Genomic DNA, 23,075 nt, shown 5'->3' on the forward strand with positions numbered 1-23,075 from the left:
TGAGTGCTTCTGTGAAGTGTAACCCCCTTGCACTTGCAGCTGAGGTGGAGACAGGCTGCCTTTGGCCTGTGATGACTTCAGTGGCTGTGCTCTGGCTGTCTGAGGCCTGGAGATCTTCCTTCAGCCATGGTTGCTATAGGCTCATATTCAGCTCCTTGCCTATCAGGTAGCAGGAGGGATCCTGAGGCAGCAGATGTGGCTATGGGGCAGTCGAGCCAGCAGAATGGGTCCTGGGTCAGCAGAGGGCACTCAGAAAGATACTGCTTTATAACTGGCAGAAATGAATGCATGGCTGGCAGACCTTTAAATATGGCAACAGCACCTCCTCCGGAGTCATCTGACACTGTATTCAGATCTCAAATTCCATCCCTTTCATGTAATTGGCCAGGCCCTATGCCACCATTATTATAATTGGCTGCCTGCCATGTGATCACAGTGGGCCACTGCACATTTATTTATTTAGAGATCCAGCACTGAAACAGGCCCTTCGGCCCACCAAGTCTGTGCCAACCAACAACCACCCATTTATACTAATCCTACATTAGCCCCATATTCCCCACCACATCCCCACCATTCTCCTACCACCTACCTACACTAGGGGCAATTTACAATAGCCAATTTACCTATCAACCTGCAAGTCTTTGGCTGTGGGCGGAAACCGGAGCACCCGGCGGAAACCCACGCGGTCACAGGGAGAACTTGCAAACTCCACACAGGCAGTACCCAGAACTGAACCCGGGTCGCTGGAGCTGTGAGGCTGCGGTGCGAACCAGTGCACCACTCTTGACGAGGGATGTGACAAGTGGAGACGGAGCCCACTCCCAAGTTCGTCACCGGGACCCGCAACAGGCTCATTAAATCCAGCCCCACATTAGTAAGTTAAATTTAATAATATTTTTTAAAAGTCTCCAGGATTTTGATTCATGCATGTGTTTACATATTCGTCACAACTTGAACCTTGGACACCTTATCTGACTAGTTATATAGGTGCATAATTATAATAAAAAGCCTAACTTCATTTCTTTTTAACTGCAGAGATTGTTTGTTCATCTCTTTATTACTATTTAGAACACAGTGTTATGCTTATTTAGGTCACAAGGGTTAGTTCCAATCATTTTGTTTTTCTTTCTTCCAGGACCTGCCCAATAACATGATCCATCAGGTGGCCATCAAATCCCTACCACAGGAATGGCTATGGTGTGAAACCTGGTGCAATGATGAGTCCAAAAAGATAGCGAAAACTATAGATCTGGTGGGTAAAGTATCTGATGTTGTAAACTTCATTATCAAAATTAACATCAGTTAGTGCCACCCAACGCCACAAATAATTATTCAGTTTCATACGGGGGACACCACAAGTCACGCCTCAGCCTTTCACTATTTATGAATGGCTTGGATGCAGGAACAGAGTGCCATCTATCTAAGCCTGCTGACCGACACTAGGTTAGGTGGCAGATAAATAAGGTAGATGGAAGCACAAAGTTGCAAAGAGACTTTGATGGATTAGGTAAGTGGACAAAACGATGGAAGATGGTGTTTATTGTGGTAAAGTGTGACCCCATCTATTTTAGACCCAAGAAAGACAGATCAGAGTATTTTCTAAATGGTGAAAAGATAGGATCTGTGGATGAGCAGAGAGATTTAAGGATCCAAGCTAGTGGGCAAGTGCAAAAAAAACTAAAAAGGCCAGTGGAATGTTGGTCTTTATCTGAAGAAGGCTAGAATATAAACAGATGGATGCTATGATACAGCTGAACAGACCTATGTTTACGAGCCATTTTATTGCATTCAGTGCAGTGCAGATTCACTAGAATAATACCATGGCTAAAAAGGTTAAATTGTGAGAACAGATTGCATGGAATAGGCTTCTATTCCCTCAAGTATTGAAGATTAGGGGTGATCTAATTGAGGTGTTTAAGATGATTAAAGGATTTGATAAATAGAAGCTATTTCTTCTGCTGGGAGAGTCCATAACCTTAAAATTAGAGCTATGTTTTTCAATGATGATGTCAGAAGCATTATTTTACACAAAGGATGGTTGGAAACTGGAATTCTGTCCTCCAAAATACAGTTGAGGCTAAGTCCATTGAAAATTTCAAAACTGAGATTGATAGATTTTTGTTAGGCAAGAGTTACGGATAGATGGAGTAAAGATACAGATCAGCCACGATCTAATTAACTGTGCATTAGGCTCACGGGTCTAAATGGCCTATTCCTGTTCCTTTGTAATTCACGAGTATTTTTAGCTAATGTTTGGATAATTCATTCTTCTCTAGGCATTGAACTCTGCTTATGAAATTATTCTGTGGCCAGTCATTATGATTTCCCACAAGGGATCCTATTGAATAGTTGCTTCTGGGTGTTGATTTTAACTTCAAGGCAGTTTTGGAAGGCGATGGACAAGAATGGGAGCAGGGCAAATGTGGATTGTACTCGTTGACCTAAGTTTCAAGCCTGGGTAATTTAACTCTAACTAAATACGGCCAATCTATTTCCTGCCCAGAAACGGGCAGGAAGAGAGTGTAGAGCAGCTGTTGGCAGGGCAAGATTGGGCAGCTCCTTTTTTCCTTCCACCCCTCACTTCTAATATCAGGTGTAAGGACCTCATGGATTTTTCTATCCGTCCAGCACTGTCTCCAAGAGGAACTTCACAGCGGCAACCTGGGTGTTCTCTTCATCTTGGTTTTACTGCAGGTATTTGTACCCCTCAGTACCATAACATTAAGGGAACTACCATCCCTTTATGAGTTGCTGGTGTAAGGCAATGTACCCCTTTCCTTCAGGTGCTATTAATGAAAGTAAATTGTATTCTTCAGTCATTTTGTTGGAAAAAGTGATCGCAGTGTGTGAAGTCAACACTTGCAGTTACCATGAGGTTACAATAGATTAATAAGCCATTAACGCATATATTGAAACTTGCCAAATGCTTATCCTCTCTTTATCAGCACGAGCTGGTAAAACAATCAAGTCAGAAGTAGTTAACCAGCAACCAGTGAGAAAGCAATAGATTATCACATGATCCCTGGTCAATGAAATTGCTCAAAGACACACGCCAATTTTTGAAACAACATACTTAAGTCAGGCAGCCAATAATGGAATAAAATGGATTCTGGAAGGCTGGGAAAATCACATTTATTGAGCAGCAACACAATAACGTAATAGTTATGATCTTCCAAAACTCTCTTGATTCAGGAATTGTCTGCTTTAATTAGAAAATTGCCAATGTCGCTCCATTGTTTAACAGAGATTAACCAGGAAATTATAGGCCAGCTAGTTTAATGACTGTTGTGGGAAAGTTACCAGAATCTCTTGTTAGGGATGGAGTGACTAAGCACTTGGAGAAATATGAACTGATTGGAGAATGGAATTGCAATGGGTAAGTCATGTCTAATTCACCGAGTTGAATTTTTGAAGAAGTGATAGATAAGGGACTGTTTATGGATGTTGTTTATAGAGTCATTCACGGCATAGAAGAAGGCCATTTGGCCCATCAAGTCCATGCCAGCTCTCCACAGAACAATCCAGTCAGTCCCACTCCCCCGCTCGATCTCCACAGCCCTGCAAGTTTATTTCCTTCAATTGCCCATCGAATTACTTTTTGAAATCATTGATTGTCTCCGCTTTCACCACCTCTGTCGGTGGTGAGCTCCAGGTCATTCTCACTTGCTGCGTAAAAAAAGTTCTTCCTCACATTCCCGATACATCTCTTGCCCAAAACCTTCAATCCTTTTTCCTTGTCTAACTTATCTAAGCCTGTCATAATTTTGTACACCTCTATCAAATCTCCCCACAATCTCCTTTGTTTCAGGGAGAACAAACCCAGATTTTCCAAACCAACCAGGGGCTGGATTTTAAGAGCAGTGGCGGGCTGCACGCCGTACAGCCCCTGCGATCTCCCACATGGTGGCTCATTTAAAGAGTCAGGGTGGCCCGCCCCTTAATCCCATGGAAGGGGATGGGCTGTCCGAAGCTGGCAATGAGTGCAGGCGCCATTTTAAAAGGGCAGCCAGCCCTGCTGGCATATTTAAATTTTTAAAGATACACCCCTAAAATCTATCAAATAAAATTCTAATGCCCTTTTCCACCCCTCCCCCCCAGTAACAAATGCATTAACTATTTGCCCTTTCCCCTCCGAAACACTTACCTTTTAAATCTGACCTTCCCCACCCCCACACCCCCCCACAGACTGCGCAAAGTTTAAAGTTCATCTCTTCCCGCCATTCCCTACACCCAGTACGCACTGAAAATCCTAACTCCGCCCCCTCCCCACCAATGTCACGCCTGCTTTCCCCAGACGGGGAATTGAAGACACGGGAGTGCCAGCCACCGCGCTGAACATCGCAGTGAGCCTGGAAGATTTCCGGTAAGTATATTTCAATGAATTCATTTGATTGATTGAAATATTGAAATACTGATTCCGTTGCCTAGCAGCGGGGGGGCTGCCACGGAGCCTCGCCGCCGCCAGGAGGATCAGACCAGGCCCTCCCGACGTCGGCCTCCGTGGCGGACCGCTGCCAGAACCATCTTCCGGCCCCTTCCCGCCACGGAGCCCGACGTTGGGGGCTCAATAAAATCCAGCCTCTTGTAACTAAAACCCCCATCCCCAGAACCATTCTGGTAAATCTCTTCTGCACCCTCTCAAGGACCTGAACATCTCTCCTAAAGTATGGTGACCAGAACTGGATGCAGTACTCTAGTTGGGGCCTAACCAGAGCTTTAGAAAGTTTCAGTATAACTTCCCTGCTTTTGTACTCAATACCTTTATTTATGAAGCCCAAGATCCCATATGCTTTCTCCATATGTCCTGCCAGCTTCAAAGATCAATGTATCTCCCCCTTATCTAGGGAAGATTGGAAGATTATTGCAAGCCCTTCTGCTAACTCCACCCCCACTTCCTTTAGCAACCTGGGATGTAAGCCATCCAGACCAGGTGACTTACCTATCCTGAGCAATGGCCAGCCGTTCCAGTATCTCCTCACTCCCAATTTTTACCCTATCCATTGCCTCCACTCTCTCCATTTCTGCCGATATTTTGGCCACGGGTCGGCACTGTGTCCATGCATGGACACTACTGACCATGGTAACGTACCTTGAGTTCCATGATTGGTAATTTCAGGGATGAGAAATTTCCCATTGGCTTCTTCCAGACCAGACCGACTTTAAAACAAATCGCATTGTCAGTTTCACAGCCGACAGCTGACAGATGCTGGGAGCGGGAATAGCAGTTTCTGAACTTCGGACAGATTTGGGGTTTTCAGTGGGTTCTGATTTTTTTAAACTAAATAGTGGGGGCGAGGGATCAAGTGAGAGAAGATATGATAAATTAAAGAGCGAGGTCAAGGCAAGAGAGCAAGGTAGCAATAAGGGAAATAATAATCAGAGCATGGCAGGAAGGGACAGAATGTAGAAAATTAAGAGTGTGCAAGCAGATATGGCTAAGGGTTGCATAAATAGTAAAAAGACAGACAAAAGGCTGTTCATTTTTATGTGCGTAGCATTCGTAACAAAGCAAATGAATTGATAGCTCAAACAGAAATAAATATGTATTATCAGATAGCCATTACAGAGATATGGCTACAAGATGACAAAAGGCAGGGACCTGAATATTGAAAGGTACATGACATTTCAGAAGGACAGGAAACTAGGAAAAGGTGGAGGGGTAGCTCTGTTATAAGGGATGACATTAGTAAATAAAGAGAGGTGACCTTTGTTCTAAAAATCAAGATGAAGAATCAGCTTGGGTAGAGATAAGAAATAGTAAAGGTAGAAAGTCACTTGTGGGAGTAGTTTATAGGCCCCTAATAGTAACTACACTGTAGGGTGGAGTATACAGGAAGACATAATAGGGGCTTATGATAAAGGTACGGTGATAATCATGGGTGATTTTAATCTACAGATAGATTGGACAAATCAGATTGGCAAAGGTAGCCTGGAAAATGAGGTCATGGAGTGTTTTCAGGGCAGTTTCTTAGAGCAGCACATTCTAAAGCCAACCAGAGAGCAGGCTACTCTTGATCTGGTAATGTGTAATGAAACGGGATTAATTAATGACCTCATAGTAAAGGCGCCCCTAGGTAGCAGTGATCACAACATGATTGAATTTAGCATTCAGTTTGAGGGCGAAACGAGTGCATCGAAGACCATTGTTTTAAACTTAAATAAGGGTAATTATGAGGGTTTGAAGACAGAGCTGGCTAAGGTACACTGGGAAATTAGATTAAGGGATATGTCAGTAGAGATGCAGTGGCAGACATTTAAGGAGATATTTCATAACACTCAGCAAAGATAAATTGCAGTGAGAAAGAAAGACTTCAGGGGAAGGATGCACCATCTGTGACTAACAAAGTTAATGATAGTATTGTCATGAAGATCCCACCTGCCACGAATGAGGCATATTAATTTCATCATATGAAGTATTAATTTTCAACTGTTGCTGGACTGAAAGGATGACTTGTTTAAAGAGATCATAGCAGTGGCTGGAAACATTTGCATTCTATCTAAGAGACAGTTGCCTGGAGGAGACAATGGAACTGCTGCTTGATCCAATTAACCCAAATGGATTTTGATCACCAGACATTGAATGTGTAACAAGCCAGCATTTCATTCCCCCCCCCCCCTCCCCCCACCCCCTGCCACTCAGGGTGTCTGCTAAGATGGAGAATCCACAAAAAACACAAGAGAGTTTGTTGAAATAACCTAATCACATGACCAACTTGCTGGCCCAGGGTTTTTGAATTGTGTTCACAGACCAGTTTGGGTCAGACTGCAACTGAACTTGAAGAAAGAGCATCCCTCCCTGGCTCTCTCGCTCCCTCTCACGAAAAGACAGGGACCAACGGAAGAAACTAAGCCAGGACAGAAAACCATCAAAACAAGTTTGAAAGCATGCACTGGACCTTAATGAGATGGCAAGATTTAACTGCAGTCAAAGGCTTTACAGCGAACTCAAACGACAGTAAATGAAGTCCAGCTGTTGCTTCAAACCTTTCCCCTTGTTTCTCCTTTTCTGTCTCTATCTGCATGTGTGTTTATCGCATATATTTTTAGTAGTTTTAACCGAATTAAAGTTTTAAGGTTAATAAACTTACACCTTTCTTGTTTAAATGTAAGAAAATCTGTCTGGTTGATTTCATTGCCATTACAATTGGAGAGCAGTGAACAAGGATTCATTGAGGGGAAGCTAAAACACGGTGTTTTTAAAAATTAAACTCTGTTTAAAATTAATCAGGAAAAGGCTGCAAGGGAACCCCTAGATACCTTTCTCACCTGGTCTTAACAGAAATTTGAGGGCTAGTGTCTGGATTCGACTCACAGACAAATGAGAAATTGGAAGTGGGAAGTCAAATTGATCCCAATCAAAAAGAGAAAGGATTTCAATACAGGTTTTCTTGTGGTTGTGTGTACTAGAATGCTAACATGTCTGTGACTGAAGCCAGTAACTCCCCAAGCCAGGGTGAAGTCACTTGGGATAAGTTAAAAGCACTGTCTATGGAGGAGTTGAGAAAAATGGCTGAGCAGTGTGGGTTCACTGTCCGTGCCAAGGCTAGAAAGTCTGAACTCCTAAAACTAGTGGCCAATCATTTTTCCCTCGTATCTGAAGAAGCAGAAACAGGGTTAGAAATAGACTCTGACAGGGTATTGCTAGCAAAGATACAATTGGAACAGAAGAAACTGAATTTGAAGAAAGAGAGAGAGACAGGAGAAAGAAAAAGAGAGACAGGAGAAAAAAGAGAGGGAGGAAGCATGAGAGGAGAGAGAGAAAGAGAGAGCCTGCCAGAAGGAATGCGAGGAGAGAGAGCTGAGGTGGCTTGAGTTAACTAGGGGGGGACAGAGTAACACCAGCGAAAGCATGGCCAATATGGAGGATTGTAATTCAGGGCTGGGTACAGAATTGTTAAAATTTACCCAATTGATTCCAAAATTCAATGAGAGAGACGTGGAAGCATTTTTTATATCTTTTGAAAAACTTGCAAGGCAGTTAAAACTTGGACTCTGCTGTTACAAAGCAAGCTAACAGGAAAAGCCCATGAGGTTTATTCCCTGTTGCCAGATGCGAGTTCATCCAATTATGAACTGACAAAAAATGCTATCCTCAGGGCATATGAGCTTGCACCAGAAGTCTATTGCATAAAGTTTAGAACCCTCAAGAAGCAAGCTGATCAAAATTATCTGGAGTTTGAAAGAAGTAAGCAGCTGGCTTTTGATCAGTGGCTTAGGGCTCTTAAAGTGCAGCCCATCTATGAAAATCTCAGAGAGGTAATTTTGCTCGAGGAATTTAAAAACTCTCTCCCACTCTCCATAAAGACACATGTAGAGGAACAAAAGAATCATAGAGTCCGGCAAGCCGCAGTTCTGGCTGATGAGTTTGCTCTCATCTGTAAGTCGGTTCTCCAGGGGAAAACCTTTCCTAGTCACCCCCACAAATCTGAAAAGGACAAAGGGTGGGCAGGTGATTGAAGCCCAAGCAGTCCGAGGAGAGAAAGAAAAGCAGGAGACACAGGGGGCCCTACTCCATCCAAAAAGGATAGTGCTATAAGTAGGAGTGAGACCCGGAGACCTGTGTGCTTCCATTGTAATAAAGCAGGTCGTCTGAAAACTGATTGCCGGAAAGTACGGGAAAGGCCTATCGGGTTAGTCAGGGCATGTCCGGTCAGTGAAGGAGAAAGGACCCTGATGGAAAGCACAGCTGAACAGCCTATGGCTTTAACTGTAGCCGTAGTAAGGCCCAGGAAACATACTGCTGTAGGTGCAGGAAAATTTAATAGGATTCTTGAGGGTTATCAGGATTTTGTGTCTGAAGGGAAAGTAACCCCATATCCCTCAAGTGGGGCAAGCAAGCCCATAGTAATCCTCAGGGACACAGGGGCCACGAGATCCCTTTTACTTGGAAAAGGCCTGACCTTCCCCCCAGAGAGTGCAGTAAATACCAGAATTGTGGTGAATGGTATTGAAGGGCAGTTTATGCATGTACCTTTACGTCGGGTGCACTCGGAGTGCGACCTAGTTCGGGACCAGTGACTGTAGGGATTGTCCCTAGTTTGCTTGCGGACAGGGTTGACCTGCTCCTAGGTAATGATCTGGCGGGGGTGAAGGTGGTAGCTTCTCCAGTAGTGAAAGAAAGACCGCAGGAGGCCAAAGAAACAGGGCAGTGGCAGAAGACGGTCTCCTGCAGTTTCCCTGCATGTTTCGTGAATCAGGCCATGATCAAACCAGCTCCCCCAGAGGAGACTGAATTGGCACTGCAGGTAGACGAGATCTGTCTGTCTGAGACTTTCCTTGGAAAGTTAGAAGACCCAGGGAATGAATTAAATGAATCTTCCCTAGTTGAGGCTCAGCGAGCCAACCCAGTCCTGAAACCCAGTTCCGAAGAAGGGTCACTGACCCGAAACGTTAACTCTGCTTCTCTTTCCACAGATGCTGCCAGACCTGCTGAGTGGTTCCAGTATTTCATGTTTTTATTCCAGTCCTGAGAGAGTTAGCACAGGCTGCCCAGTATGAAATTGAAGCAGAGGGAGTCCTGATTGCTACTATTTAAAGAATGAGGTACTGATGAGGAAGTGGAGTTCTCCTCGCAGACCTGAGAGCAAGGAGTGGATAGTGGTTCACCAGTTAGTGGTTCCGCAGAGGTATCGGAGAGAAATATTAAGAATGGCCCATGAGATTACAGTGACGGTACATGTCGGTATATGTAAAACCAAAGCCCGCATAAGACAGCAGTTTGACTGGCCTAAACTCTGCAAAGATGTGGTGGAGTACTGTAGGAGTTGCCACATGTGCCAGGTTGAGGTGAAACCCCAACCTACAGTGACATCTGTGCCCCTAAGTCCTGTTCCAGTGTTTGGAGGACCTTCCAGCAGAGGGCTGGTGAACTGTAAGGGACCCCCGTCAGGAACAAAAGGGGACAGACAGGCACAAGGTTAGACAGGAAAGAAGGAAAAGGGACAAAGAGGGAAGGTTAAATGATGTCCGGAAGGAATCCCAAATGGAAACCCCTACTGTCCGGTCAGCCAACACCGAAGTGTTTGAAAAGTTAGACCCCACATCCTCCTATGTAAATGCAGACACTAGAAGCACCCCACCAGAGTTGCTCACAGAATTTACAGAAACCTGCAGAAACAAAGGAAGGCCTCAAGAGGGCAGAGAAACCATGAGGGTGATTCCTCAGTTAGTCAAAGTGCCACGGGGGGGTGCAGTAGAATCTGGACAAATACCTGCAAGCAGGAGTGTCCCGGAGGGCAAAGGGGAGATGAGCAGGAGTCCTCCCCCACAGTTAGGAGAGAAGGGAACCAACCATCTCCTAAGGTGAAAAGACCTTGCATGACTCATCAAACCACTGACAGTAACTAAACTAACACTGACTCTCCTGAGCAGAACTCCAACTTAGAGCTAATTAAATCTAACCTCCCCCTGCAGACCTCAACAGGAACAAAGACACCCTAGGCAGTCATGGAAATATGCAAACTGAAAAACTTACCCCAAAATCACATGTTTATTGGGATGCCAAAAAGGGCAGTTTAGAGCAGTACTGCTACCAAGAAAAGAAAGGCAGTGACAATTTTCAGGATTTCTGAATGAGAGCGATGCATGTGTGTTTTCCTGTACTTATTCTTCTCTCTAGTCTTTTAATGAAATGCTCTTCTAGAAATCGCATTTCATTCCACCAGGTGTGGAGGTGTCATGAAGACCCCACCTGCCATGATTGAGGCATATTGATTTCATCATATGAAATATTAATTTTAAACAGTTGCTGGACTGAAAATATATCTTGTTTAAAGAGATCACAGCAGTTGCTGGAAACATTTGCATTTAAAGAGACAGTTGGCTGGAGAAGACAATGGAACTGCTCACTGATCCAATTAACTCAAATGGATTTTGATCACCAGACATTGAATGTGTAACAAGCCAACATTCCATCCTCCCCCCCCCCGCCCCCACCGCCACTCAGGGTATCTGCTAAGATGGAGAATCCTCAAAAAACGCAGGAGATTTTGTTGAAGAAACCTAGTCACATGACCAACCTGTTGGCTCAGGGTTTTTGAATTGTATTCACAGACCAGTTTGGGTCAGACTGCAACTGAACTTGAAGAAAGAGCATCCCTCCCTGGCTTTCTCCCTCTCACAAAAATACAGGGACCCACAGAATAAACTAAGCCAGGACAGAAAATCGTCAAAACAAATTTGAAAGTGTGTACTGGGCCCCAACGAGTTGGCAAGAATTAACTATAATCAAAGCCTTTACAGCGAACTCAAACAACAGTAAATGAACTTCAGCTATTGCTTCAAACCTTTCCCCTTGATTCTTTCTCCTTTTCTGTCTCTATCTGTGTGTGTTTTTATTGCGTATGCATGCTTGCGTGGGTGCGTCGTGTATTTTTAGCAGTTTTAACCAAATTAGAGTTTTAAGGTTAATAAACCTATACCTTTCTTGTTTAAATCTAAGAAAACATGTCTGGTTTATTTCTTTGCCATTACAATTGGAGAGCAGTGAACAAGGATTCACTGAGGGGAAGCTAAAAACACAGTGTTTTAAAAATTAAACTCTGTTATGGTCAAACCAAGAAAGGGCTGAGAGAGAACCCCTAGAACCCTTTCATACCCGGTCGTAACAGTATCAAATTGAAAGAAAGAGTGTGCAATTCAGCAAAATGTAGTGGTAGGTCAGAAGATTGGACAAAATATAAAAAACAGCAAAGAATGCTTAAAAGAATAATGAGAGAGAAATTACAGTACAAGAGAAAGCTAGCGAGAAATATAAAAATGGATAGTTGAGTTTCTACAGGTATTTAAAAAGGTAAAGAGTAAATAAAGTGAGTGTTGGTCCTCTAGAGAGAGAGTCTGGGGAGTTAATGGAAAATAAGGAAATGGCAGAAGAATTGAATAGATTCTTTCCATCTGTCTTCACTGTAGAGGATACAAATAACATCCCAGAAATAATTGTGAATCAAGAGTTGAAAGGGAGGGAGGAACTTAAACCAATTACCATTACCAGGGAAAGAATATTGAAAAAATTATTAGAACTAAATGCTGACAAGTCCCCAGGTCCTGATTGACTTCATCCTAGCGTCTTAAAAGAAGTGGCTATTGAGATAATGGATGCATTGGTTTTAATTTTCAAAAATTCCCTAGATTCTGGAAAGGTCCCATCAGATTGGAAAATAGTGATTGTAACTCCATTATTCAAGAAAGGAGGAAGACAGAAAGTAGGAAACTACAGACAAGTGAGCTTAACATCTGTCATAGGGAAAATGCTAGAATTTGTTATTAAGGAGGTGGTAGAAGGTCATTTAGAAAATCTCAATGCAATCAGGCAGAGTCAACATGGTTTTGTGAAAGGGAAATCATGTTTGAATAATTTATTAGAGTTCTTTGAGGAAGAAACAAGCAATGTGGATAATGGGGAACCTGTGGATGTGGTGTTCTTGGATTTCCAGAAAGCATTTGACAAGGTGCCACAGCAAAGGTTACTAAACAAATAAGAGCCCATGGTATAGGGGGTAACATATTAGCATAGATAGAGGATTGGTTAGCTAACAAAAAACAGAGAGTAGGCATAAATGGGTTGTTTTCAGGTTGGCAAGCTGTAACTAGTAGAGTGCCACAGGGATCAGTGCTGGGGCCGGAACTATTTACAATCTATGTCAATAACTTGGATAAAGGGACCGAATGTATGGTTGCTAAATTTGCTGATGACACAAAGAAACGTAGGAGAGTAAATTGGAGTAAATAAAGAGGATATAAGGAGTCTGCAAAGGTTAAGTGAGTGGGCAAAGATTTGGCAGATGAAGTATAATGTTCGAAAGTGTGAACCTGTCCTCTTTGGCCAGAATATAGAAAAGCAAAGTATTATTTAAATGGAGAGAGGTTGCAGAATTCTGATATGCAGAGGGATCTAGTGCATAAAACACCAAAGGTTAGTATGCAGGTACCGCATGTGATTAAGAAGGCAAATGCAATGTTGTTGTTGATTGCAAGGGAAATGGAATATAAAAGTAGAGATGTTTTGCAACAATTGTACAGGGTGCTGGTGAGACCACAACTAAAGTATTAGGTAGAGTTTTGGTCTCCTTACTTAAGAAAGGATAAAATTGCATTGGAGGCAGTTCAGAGGAGGTTCACTCAACTGATTCCTGGGATGAGAGGGTTATCTTATGAGGAAAGGTTGGGCATGTTGGGTCTGTATTCAAAACAAACAAAGAACATTGGAATTTAGAAGGATGAGAGGGGATCTTATTGAAACATAAAGATCCTGAGGGGACTTGACAGGGTGGATGTTGAAAGGATGTTACCCCTTGTGGGAGACACTAAAACTAGGGGGCACACTTTAAAAATAAGGGATCTCCCATTTAAGATAGAGATGAGGAGAAATTCTTTCTCTCAGAGGGCCATGAGTCAGTGGTACTGTCTTCCCCAGAGAGCGGTGGGGGCGGGGTCATTGAATGTTTTTTTAAGGCAAAGGTAGACAGTGTCTTGACAAGCAAGGGAGTCAAAGCATATCGGGGATAAGCAGAAAAATAGAGTTGAGTCCACAAACAGGTCAGTCATGATCTTATAGAATGGCGGAGCAGGTTCGAGGAGCCAAATAACCTGCTCCTGCTCCTAGTTTGTATGTTCATTTTTAACTGCTATTCCCGCTCCCAGCAACAGTCAGAGAAAGAGGTGGGGGGAGGGGGGGAGAGAGAGAGAGGGGGGAGGGAGAGTGAGAGAGAGGAGGACAGAGAGAGGGCGGGGGAGAGAGAAAGGGACAGAGAGAGGGGGAGAAAGAATGAGAGAGAGGGGAAGCAAGAGAGGGGGCAGAGGGAGAGAGGGACAAAGAGGGGGGCCAGAGAGACAGACAGAAAGAGGGGACACAGGGAGGGAGAGGAGGGAGAGAGAGTGATCAAGATCATTCCTGACAAGTGAACATCTATCCGGAATACTCCATATTGCTACAAGTGTGCAGACAGACATTGACTACTGTGCAAGCAAAAAAAGTGCTAGGTATCTCACTATATCAGTGTCCAATATAGTGATGAGAAAGTAAGTTATGAAACGCTTATATGCTAAAGGTGAAATATTAATTTCATCGGTTGGAACCTTACATTAGACTTTTAATGGAAAAATCTTACAAGTAGCTTCTTTAAAAACTGGCAGCCAAGATGACCACTGCAATTTGCATTTGAAACACCAGATTAAAACTGGAGATGAAAAGTCTCACCCAGCCTACCAGAACAATGGTTGGCTCCCAATGATTGAATTACCTAGAATGGCCTCATCAACATTGTCGTCAGGGCCATCAACACCCATTGACTTTGAAAGAAGCAAGCCCCCCAATCCCCCAGGTGTGACTGGACATCTTGAAGCATGTAGCACCTTGGATCTCAGAGAAGATTCCAAAAAAAGACTCATTTAAAAAAATGGGACTTGATAGAGTCATGTGACTGCCTGTACAGCTCTGGAGAAACTGCAAGATCTGTCACTCAGACTGCAGAGAGCTGTACGTGAAAAGCCATCAACGAAACAGCTCTCTCTCTCTCCCCTCAGCAAGTATCAAGAGAAGATCTGGCTGTGACTGGGAACCCCCCTCAAGCCTGTCAGAGACAGCAGCCAGGGGATGAGAATCAACCCCCTCTTCTGCCTTCAGGATCCCTGAGCAAAACAAGCCCACCACTGTACATGTGGCCTTAAGGACTTCAGGAATACACTTTCAGCTGAGGATTATTGAACTCACAAACTGTATTTAAATTCCATTTGTTCTGGACTTAAATCCAACCACCAAATCTGTTTTCCCCCTGTAACTCCGTTCCTAACAGCACAGTAGGTGTACCTACCCCACATGGACTACAGCGGTTCAAGAAGGCAGCTCACCACCACCTTCTCAAGGGCAGCTAGGGATGGACAATAAATGCTGGCCTTGCCAGCGGTGCCCACATCTCAGGAACGAATTTTAAAAATCTATTTGCGTGTGTGTGACTCTCGTGTGAATGTGTAACGTATTTTTAGTATTTTAACCGGGTTAGAGTGTTAAGAGTAATAAATTTGCACCTTTCTTGGTTAAACTCAAGAAAACCTGTCTGACTGGTTCTTCTGCAGTCAGATTAGAAGAACAGGAGCAGGCAGTCACTGAGGTGGTAAGTTCAACCACTGTGTTAAAAGCCTGTTGCGGTCAAACCAGAAAACGGTGAAAGTGGAGCCTGAGACCCCCTTCTCACCTGGCCATAACAAAGTCAATAGATTAGTTTTCTCATTTAAAGCTTCTTCACACCCCCGCACCCCCACAGACGGAAAGGTTGGACACCCTTTTCTCTCTGTTCCCTCCACCTCTCCCACCCCCCCCCCCCCCCCCCCCCACCCCTCTCTCTCCCCTGTCCCTCTCTCTCTCTCTGTCTCTCTCCCCCACTTACTAACAGCTAGGTTATTTTAAAACATGTTTAAAGGCTTGTGCGATGTAAACTCATTTTAAAATGGCAAAAGTCACTTTGGGAATGTTTCGATTCCTATGCTGTGGCACGCATTACTTTCACTTGAGACACAAGCTCAGTGAGATGTTGAAAGTTGCTGGACTTTTATTTCTATATAAATGTCACAATTCTGCTGCTATCCATTTGGAATCATAATGTTTTAAAACTTGTATTGAGGGGAAAACAGGAAAGACAATCCAAGGAATCTCCAGAAATCAGCACTGTAAGTTCCTCATGAATACAAAAAGTACAGTGTAATGGGGCTGAGCAATATTTTCAAAAATATGATGCTGCTGATCCATATACAATAGTTAATAAATACAGTTTAACTGATAGTTTTGATAAACCTTAATCTATGAGGAACCCTCTACAATCCTTTAACAAAATCCTTGCTGTATTTGTAGTTTTAAAAACTGTCGGGAAAGACATAGTAAAAATGTATTATGTTTCAATTACCATGTTAGAAACAGTCATTAACCGTTTTTTTCCCTCTGCGAATTGGAATGAAGGACAAGTTTTATAAGTATGTCAAAGATCAGTAACTACAATTTGCATAATTTACTATCTAGTTTGAGGGCAAATAACCTGAATGGCCTATGTCATTTGAATGTTGTCGGTATCATATAATTGCATTATGTTTAAAATGCACCTTTGCTAACAGGTAAGAGATTTGGCTTGGGCATTTATTGGTTAGTCTGGAGTACAATCTTACAGATAGTGACTAAACATTTTATAACTGAATAATGCATGCAGTAACAAACACTCAACATTTTGCAGAAAAGTTTTTGTTAATAATTATCTTGTCAGAGTTGAATCTGAATCAACAGTGATAGACTGTGATATAGACATGTGAATTTAACAGAATCACTTTATTGGAGGAATTGAAGGGCGCTCTTTATTTGTAATTGTGTTTATTTAATTTTGTCACCAGTTTTGGTGTGTAAATGACATTTTGTACATGAGAGATGCTGTTGTTTCTGTATTTTAGAATCCAGGACCTGGTTTATCAGTCTGTCAAGGCGAATAAACTAGCCTTGGCTACCTACCATTAATCTCTCTGTCCCTTCGTGTCCCATTCTGCCTTTCTGTTCTACATGACTCTTCTGAAATACCATCTGTTCCATCCTATAAAATTCTCCTGATTTGGAGATCATTGCCCTTTTGATCGCCCCCCTGTCTTCAGACACATATTACAAGCAGGAGGAGAAGTTGCACAAACATTGACCATCATGGGTTAAATTGTCCTGTGACAATAGTGTGTGAGAAATGGTCCGTCTTCCTATTGCTGATTTTTCTACTGCCTCTCCTCAATAACCACAATAACAATCCTCTCCTTGAGTTTCAGAGTTTATTGGATGAATTCGCACCCCTTACACAGTGTGAATCCACAAAGCTCATCCAATAAGGTCCATCTACCACCCTGTGACATGGTGACATGCTCTATTCTGTCAATAAAAGTAATTCGCATTGGCATTACATACTATTTTGCTTGCTAGCTAACTATACAGTTGTGCTGCTCTCATAGAAACATAGAAAATAGGAGCAGGAGTAGGCCATTCGGCCCTTCAAGCCTGCTCCGCCATTCATTATGACCATGGCTGATCATCCAACTCATAACCTGTTCCCACTTTCGCCCCGTACCCTTTGATCCCTTTAGACCCAAGAGTTATATCTAACTCCTTTTTTAAAACATACAATGTTTTGGCCTCAACTGCTTTCTGTGGTAGTGAATTCCACAGGCTCACCACTCTCTGGGTGAAGAAATTTCCCCTCATGTCAGTCCTGAAAAGTTTACCCCATATCCTTAGACTATGACCCCTGGTTCTGGACTCCCACACATCGGGAACATTTTTCCTGCATCTATCCTGTCAAGTCCTGTTAGAACTTTATAGGTTTCTATGAGCTCCCCCCTCACTCTTCTGAACTCCTGCGAATATAATCCTAACCAACTCAATCTCTCCTCATACGTCAGTCCCGCCATCACAGGAATCAGTCTGGTAAACCTTCGCTGCACTCCCTCTATAGCAAGAACATCCTTCCTCAGATAAGGAGACCAAACAGTATTCAAGGTGTGGCCTCACCAAGGCCCTGTATAATTGCAGCAAGACATCCCTGCTCCTGCACTCGAATCCTTTCACTATGAAGGCCAACATACCATTTGTCTTTTTTACCACCTGTTGGACCTGCATGCTTACCTTCAGCGACTGGTGTACGAGAACACCCAGGTCTCGCTGCATATTCCCCTCTCTCAGTTTCTAGCCATTCAGATAATAATCTGCCTTCCTGTTTTTGCTACCAAAGTGGATAACCTCACATTTATCCACATTATACTGCATCTGCCATGCATTTACCCACTCACTCAACTTGCCCAAATCACCCTGAAGCCTCTCTGCATCCTCCTCACAACTCACCTCACAGCTCCAGGGACCCGGGTTCGATTCTGGGTACTGCCTGTGTGGAGTTTGCAAGTTCTCCCTGTGTCTGCGTGGGTTTTCTCCGGGTGCTCCGGTTTCCTCCCACAAGCCAAAAGACTTGCAGGTTGATAGGTAAATTGGCCATTATAAATTGTCACTAGTATAGGTAGGTTGTAGGGAAATATAGGGACAGGTGGGGATGTTTGGTAGGAATATGGGATTAGTGTAGGATTAGTATAAATGGGTGGTTGATGGTCAGCACAGACTCGGTGGGCCGAAGGGCCTGTTTCAGTGCTGTATCTCTAATCTAATCTAATCTAATCACCCTCCCACCCAGTTTTGTGTCATCTGAAAATGGGGAGATATTACATTTAGTTCCCTCATCTAAATCATTAATATATATTGTGAATAGCTGGGGTCTAAGCAGCAATCCCTGCGGCACCCCACTAGTCACTGCCTGCCATTCGGAAAATGACCCATTTATCCCCACTCTTTGTTTCCTGTCTGCCAACCAATTTTCCATCCATCGCAATACACGACCCTGAATCCCATGTGCTTTAATTTTACATGCTAATCTCTTATGTGGGACTTTGTCGAAAGCCTTCTGAAAGTCCAAATAAACCACATCCACTGGCTCCCCCTCCTCAACTCTACTAGTTACATCCTGGAAGAATTCTAGATTTGTCAAGCATGATTTCCCTTTCGTAAATCCATGCTGACTCTGTCCGATTCTATCACTGTTCTCCAAGTGCTCTGCTATAAAAGCTTTGATAATGGACTCGAGCGTTACCCCACTACCAAAGTCAGGCTGACTAGTCTATGATTCCCTGTTTTCTCTCTTCATCCCTTTTTAAGTAGTGGGGTTACATTAGCTACCCTCCAATCTGCAGGAACTGTTCCAGAGTCTATAGAATCTTGGAAGATGACCACCAATGCATCCACTATTTCTAGGGCCACTTCCTTAAGTAGTCTGGGATGCATACCATCAGGCCCTGGGGATTTATCAGCCTTCAATCCCATTAATTTCCCCGACACCATTTCTCTACTCATGCTGATTTCCTTCTTTTCCTCTCTTCACTAAGCCCTATGTTCCCCAACATAACTGGTATGATATTTGTGTCCTCCTTTGTAAAGACAGAACCAAAGTATGCATTTAGTTAAAAGCAAAATACTGCGGATGCTGGAAATCTGAAATGAAAACAAGAAATGCTGGAAACACTCAGCAGGTCTGGCAGCATCTGTGGCGACGGAAGCAGAGTTAACGTTTCAGTTCAGTGACCCTTCTTCAGAACTGGCAAATATTAGAAATGTAAAAAGTCGAAAAGAAAAAGGAAACATTTGTAAGGGCTAGAAGGCTGGGAACAGACGAAACCCTTGAGGAATATAAAGAAAGTAGGAAGGAACTGAAGCAAGGAGTCAGGAGGGCTAACAGGGGTCATGAAAAGTCATTGGCAAACAGGATTAAGGAGAATCCCAAAACTTTTTATACATATATAAAGAGCAAGCGGGTAGCCAGGGAAAGGGTTGGCCCACTCAGGGACAGAGAAGGGAATCTATGTATGGAGCCAGAGAAATGGGTGAGGTACTAAATGAGTACTTTGCATCAGTATTCACCAAAGAGAAGGACTTGGTGGATGATGAGTCTAGGGAAGGGAGTGCAGCTAGTCTGGGTCATGTTGTTATCAAAAAGGAGGAGGTGTTGAGCGTCTTGCAAAGCATTAAGGTAGATAAGTCCCCAGGGCCTGATGGGATCTACCCCAGAATACTGAGGGAGGCAAGGGAAGAAATTGCTGGGGCCTTGACAAAAATCTTTGCATCCTCATTGGCTACAGGTGAGGTCCGAGAGGACTGGAGAATAGCCAATGTTTTTCCTTTGTTTAAAAAGGGTAGCAAGGATAATTCAGGAAATTATAGGCCGGTGAGCCTTATGTCAGTGGTAGGGAAATTATTAGAGAGGATTCTTCGGGACAGGATTTGCTCCCATTTGGAAACAAATGAACTTATTAGCGAGGGGCAGCATGGTTTTGTGAAGGGGATGGCATGTCTCACTAACTTGGTCGAGTTTTTTGAGGAAGTGACGAAGATGATTGATGAAGGAAGGGCAGTGGATGTTGTCTATATGGACTTCAGTAAAGCCTTTGACAAGGTCCCTCTTGGCAGACTGGTACAAAAGGTGAAGTCACACGGGATCAGAGGTGAGCTGGCAAGATGAATACAGAACTGACTCGGTCATAAAATACAGAGGGTCGCAGTGGAAGGGTACATTTCTGAATGGAGGACTGTGACTAGTGGTGTTCCACAGGGATCAGTGCTGGGACCTTTGCTGTTTGTAGTATATATAAATGATTTGGAGGAAAATGTAGCTGGTCTGATTAGTAAGTTTGCAGACGACACAAAGGTTGGTGGAGTTGCGGATAGTGATGAGGATTATCAGAGGATACAGCAGGATATAGATCGGTTGGAGACTTGGGCAGAGAAATGACAGATGGAGTTTAATCCGGACAAATATGAGGTAATGCATTTTGGAAGGTCTAATACAGGTGGGAAGTATACAGTAAATGGCAAAACCCTTAGGAGTATTGACAGGCAGAGAGATCTGGGCATACAGGTCCAAAGGTCACTGAAAGTGGCAACACAGGTGGATAAGATAGCCAAGAAGGCATATGGCATGCTTGCCTTCATCGGTTGGGGCAGAGAGTATAAAAATTGGCAAGTCATGCTGCAGCTGTACAGAACCTTAGTTAGGCCACACTTAGAATATTGCGTGCAATTCTGGTCGCCACACTACCAGAAGGACGTGGAGGCTTTGGAGAGGGTACAGAGGAGGTTTACCAGGATGTTGCCTGGTCTGGAGGGCATCAGCTATGAGGAGAGGTTGGATAAACTCGGATTGTTTTCACTGGAACGACGGAGGTGGAGGGGCGACATGATAGTTATGAGCGGCATGGACAGAGTGGATAGTCAGAAGCTTTTTCCCAGGGTGGAAGAGTCATAGGTTTTAAGTTGTGAGAGGGGCAAAGTTTAGAGGGGATGTGCGAGGCAAGTTCTTTCCACAGAGGGTGGTGAGTGCCTGGAACGTGCTGCCGGAGGAGGTGGTGGAAGCAGGTACGATAGCAACGTTTGTCGGGGCTGTTGCACAGTTGGCTCTCCCCTTGCACTTCTGTCTTTTTTCCTGCCAACTACTAAGTCTCTTTGACTCGCCATATTTTAGCCCCGTCTTTATGGCTGCCCGCCAGCTCTGGCGAACGCTGGCAACTGACTCCCACGACTTGTGATCAGTGTCACAGGATTTCATGTCACGTTTGCAGACGTCTTTACAGGGGAGACATGGACGGCCGGTGGGTCTGATGCCAGTGGCGAGCTCGCTGTACAATGTGTCTTTGGGGATCCTGCCATCTTCCATGCGGCTCACATGGCCAAGCCATCTCAAGCGCCGCTGACTCAGTAGTGTGTACAAGCTGGGGATGTTGGCCGCCTCGAGGACTTCTGTGTTGGAGATACGGTCCTGCCACCTGATGCCAAGGATTCTCTGGAGGCAGCGAAGATGGAATGAATTGAGACGTCGCTCTTGGCTGACATATGTTGTCCAGGCCCATAGCAGTGGAAGCCTTACCCGTGCGCTTGTTGATTTCTGCATCTAGAGACAGGTTACTGGTGATAGTTGAGCCTAGGTAGGTGAACTCTTGAACCACTTCCAGAGCGTGGTCGCCAACATTGATGGATGGAGCATTTCTGACGTCCTGCCCCATGATGTTCGTTTGCTTGAGGCTGATGGTTAGGCCAAATTCATTGCAGGAAGCCGCAAACCTGTCGATGAGACTCTGCAGGCACTCTTCAGTGTGAGATGTTAAAGCAGCATCGTCAGCAAAGAGGAGTTCCCTGATGAGGACTTTCCGTACTTTGGACTTCGCTCTTAGACGGGCAAGGTTGAACAACCTGCCCCCTGATCTTGTGTGGAGGAAACTTCCTTCCTCAGAGGACTTGAACGCATGTGAAAGCAGCAGGGAGAAGAAAATCCCAAAAAGTGTGGGTGCGAGAACACAGCCCCGTTTCACGCCACTCAGAATAGGAAAGGGCTCTGATGAGGAGCCACCATGTTGAATTGTGCCTTTCATATTGTCATGGAATGAGGTGATGATACTTAGTAGCTTTGGTAGGCAACCGATCTTTTCTCGAAGTCTGAAGAGACCACGTCTGCTGACGAGGTCAAAGGCTTTGGTGAGATCAATGAAAGCACTGTAGAGGGGCATCTGTTGTTCACGGCATTTCTCCTGTATCTGACGAAGGGAGAACAGCATGTCAACGGTCGATCTCTCTGCACGAAAGCCACACTGTGCCTCAGGGTAGACGCGCTCGGCCAGCTTCTGGAGCCTGTTCAGAGCGACTCGAGCAAAGACTTTCCCCACTATGCTGAGCAGGGAGATTCCACGGTAGTTGTTGCAGTCACCGCGGTCACCTTTGTTTTTATAGAGGGTGATGATATTGGCATCGCGCATGTCCTGTGGTACTGCTCCCTTGTCCCAGCACAGGCATAGCAGTTCATGTAGTGCTGAGAGTATAGCAGGCTTGGCACTCTTGATTATTTCAGGGGTAATGCTGTCCTTTCCAGGGGCTTTTCCGCTGGCTAGAGAATCAATGGCATCACTGAGTTCCGATTTGGTTGGCTGTATGTCCAGCTCATCCATGACTGGTAGAGGCTGGGCTGCATTGAGGGTAGTCTCAGTGACAGCATTCTCCCTGGAGTACAGTTCTAGGTAGTGCTCAACCCAGCGGTCCATTTGTTTGTGTTGGTCAGTGAGTATGTCCCCTGATTTAGATTTGAGGGGGGCGATCTTCTTGATGGTTGGCCCAAGAGCTCTCTTCATGCCATCATACATTCCTCTGCAGGGGATGGGCACAATCGAAATGTGGAGCTTATTCAAGGAGCAGCTACTGCGTGTCCTTGATAAGTATGTACCTGTCAGGCAGGGAGGAAGTTGTCGAGCGAGGGAGCCGTGGTTTACTGAAGAAGTTGAAGAGCTTGTCAAGAGGAAGAAGAAGGCTTATGTTAGGATGAGACGTGAAGGATCAGTTAGGGCGCTTGAGAGTTACAAGCTAGCCAGGAAGGATCTAAAGGGAGAGATAAGAAGAGCAAGAAGAGGACACGAGAAGTCATTGGCGGATAGGATCAAAGAAAACCCTAAGGCTTTCTATAGGTATATCAGGAATAAAAGAATGACTAGAG

The 23,075-nt window shown here is 44.2% G+C and overlaps 1 protein-coding gene across 1 annotated transcript in view; it reads left to right on the forward strand.

The window, feature by feature from the left end:
* uggt2 (UDP-glucose glycoprotein glucosyltransferase 2) overlaps positions 1-23,075 on the forward strand; it is a 740,193-nt gene that overhangs the window by 698,011 nt on the left and 19,107 nt on the right. The window contains exon 38 of the mRNA XM_068034396.1: positions 1,136-1,252. Coding sequence (XP_067890497.1) covers positions 1,136-1,252 — 117 coding nt within the window. The remainder of the gene's footprint in view (positions 1-1,135; positions 1,253-23,075) is intronic.

The sequence above is a fragment of the Heterodontus francisci genome, chromosome 6 (assembly GCF_036365525.1).
Source record: "Heterodontus francisci isolate sHetFra1 chromosome 6, sHetFra1.hap1, whole genome shotgun sequence".
NCBI classification, from domain to species: domain Eukaryota; kingdom Metazoa; phylum Chordata; class Chondrichthyes; order Heterodontiformes; family Heterodontidae; genus Heterodontus; species Heterodontus francisci.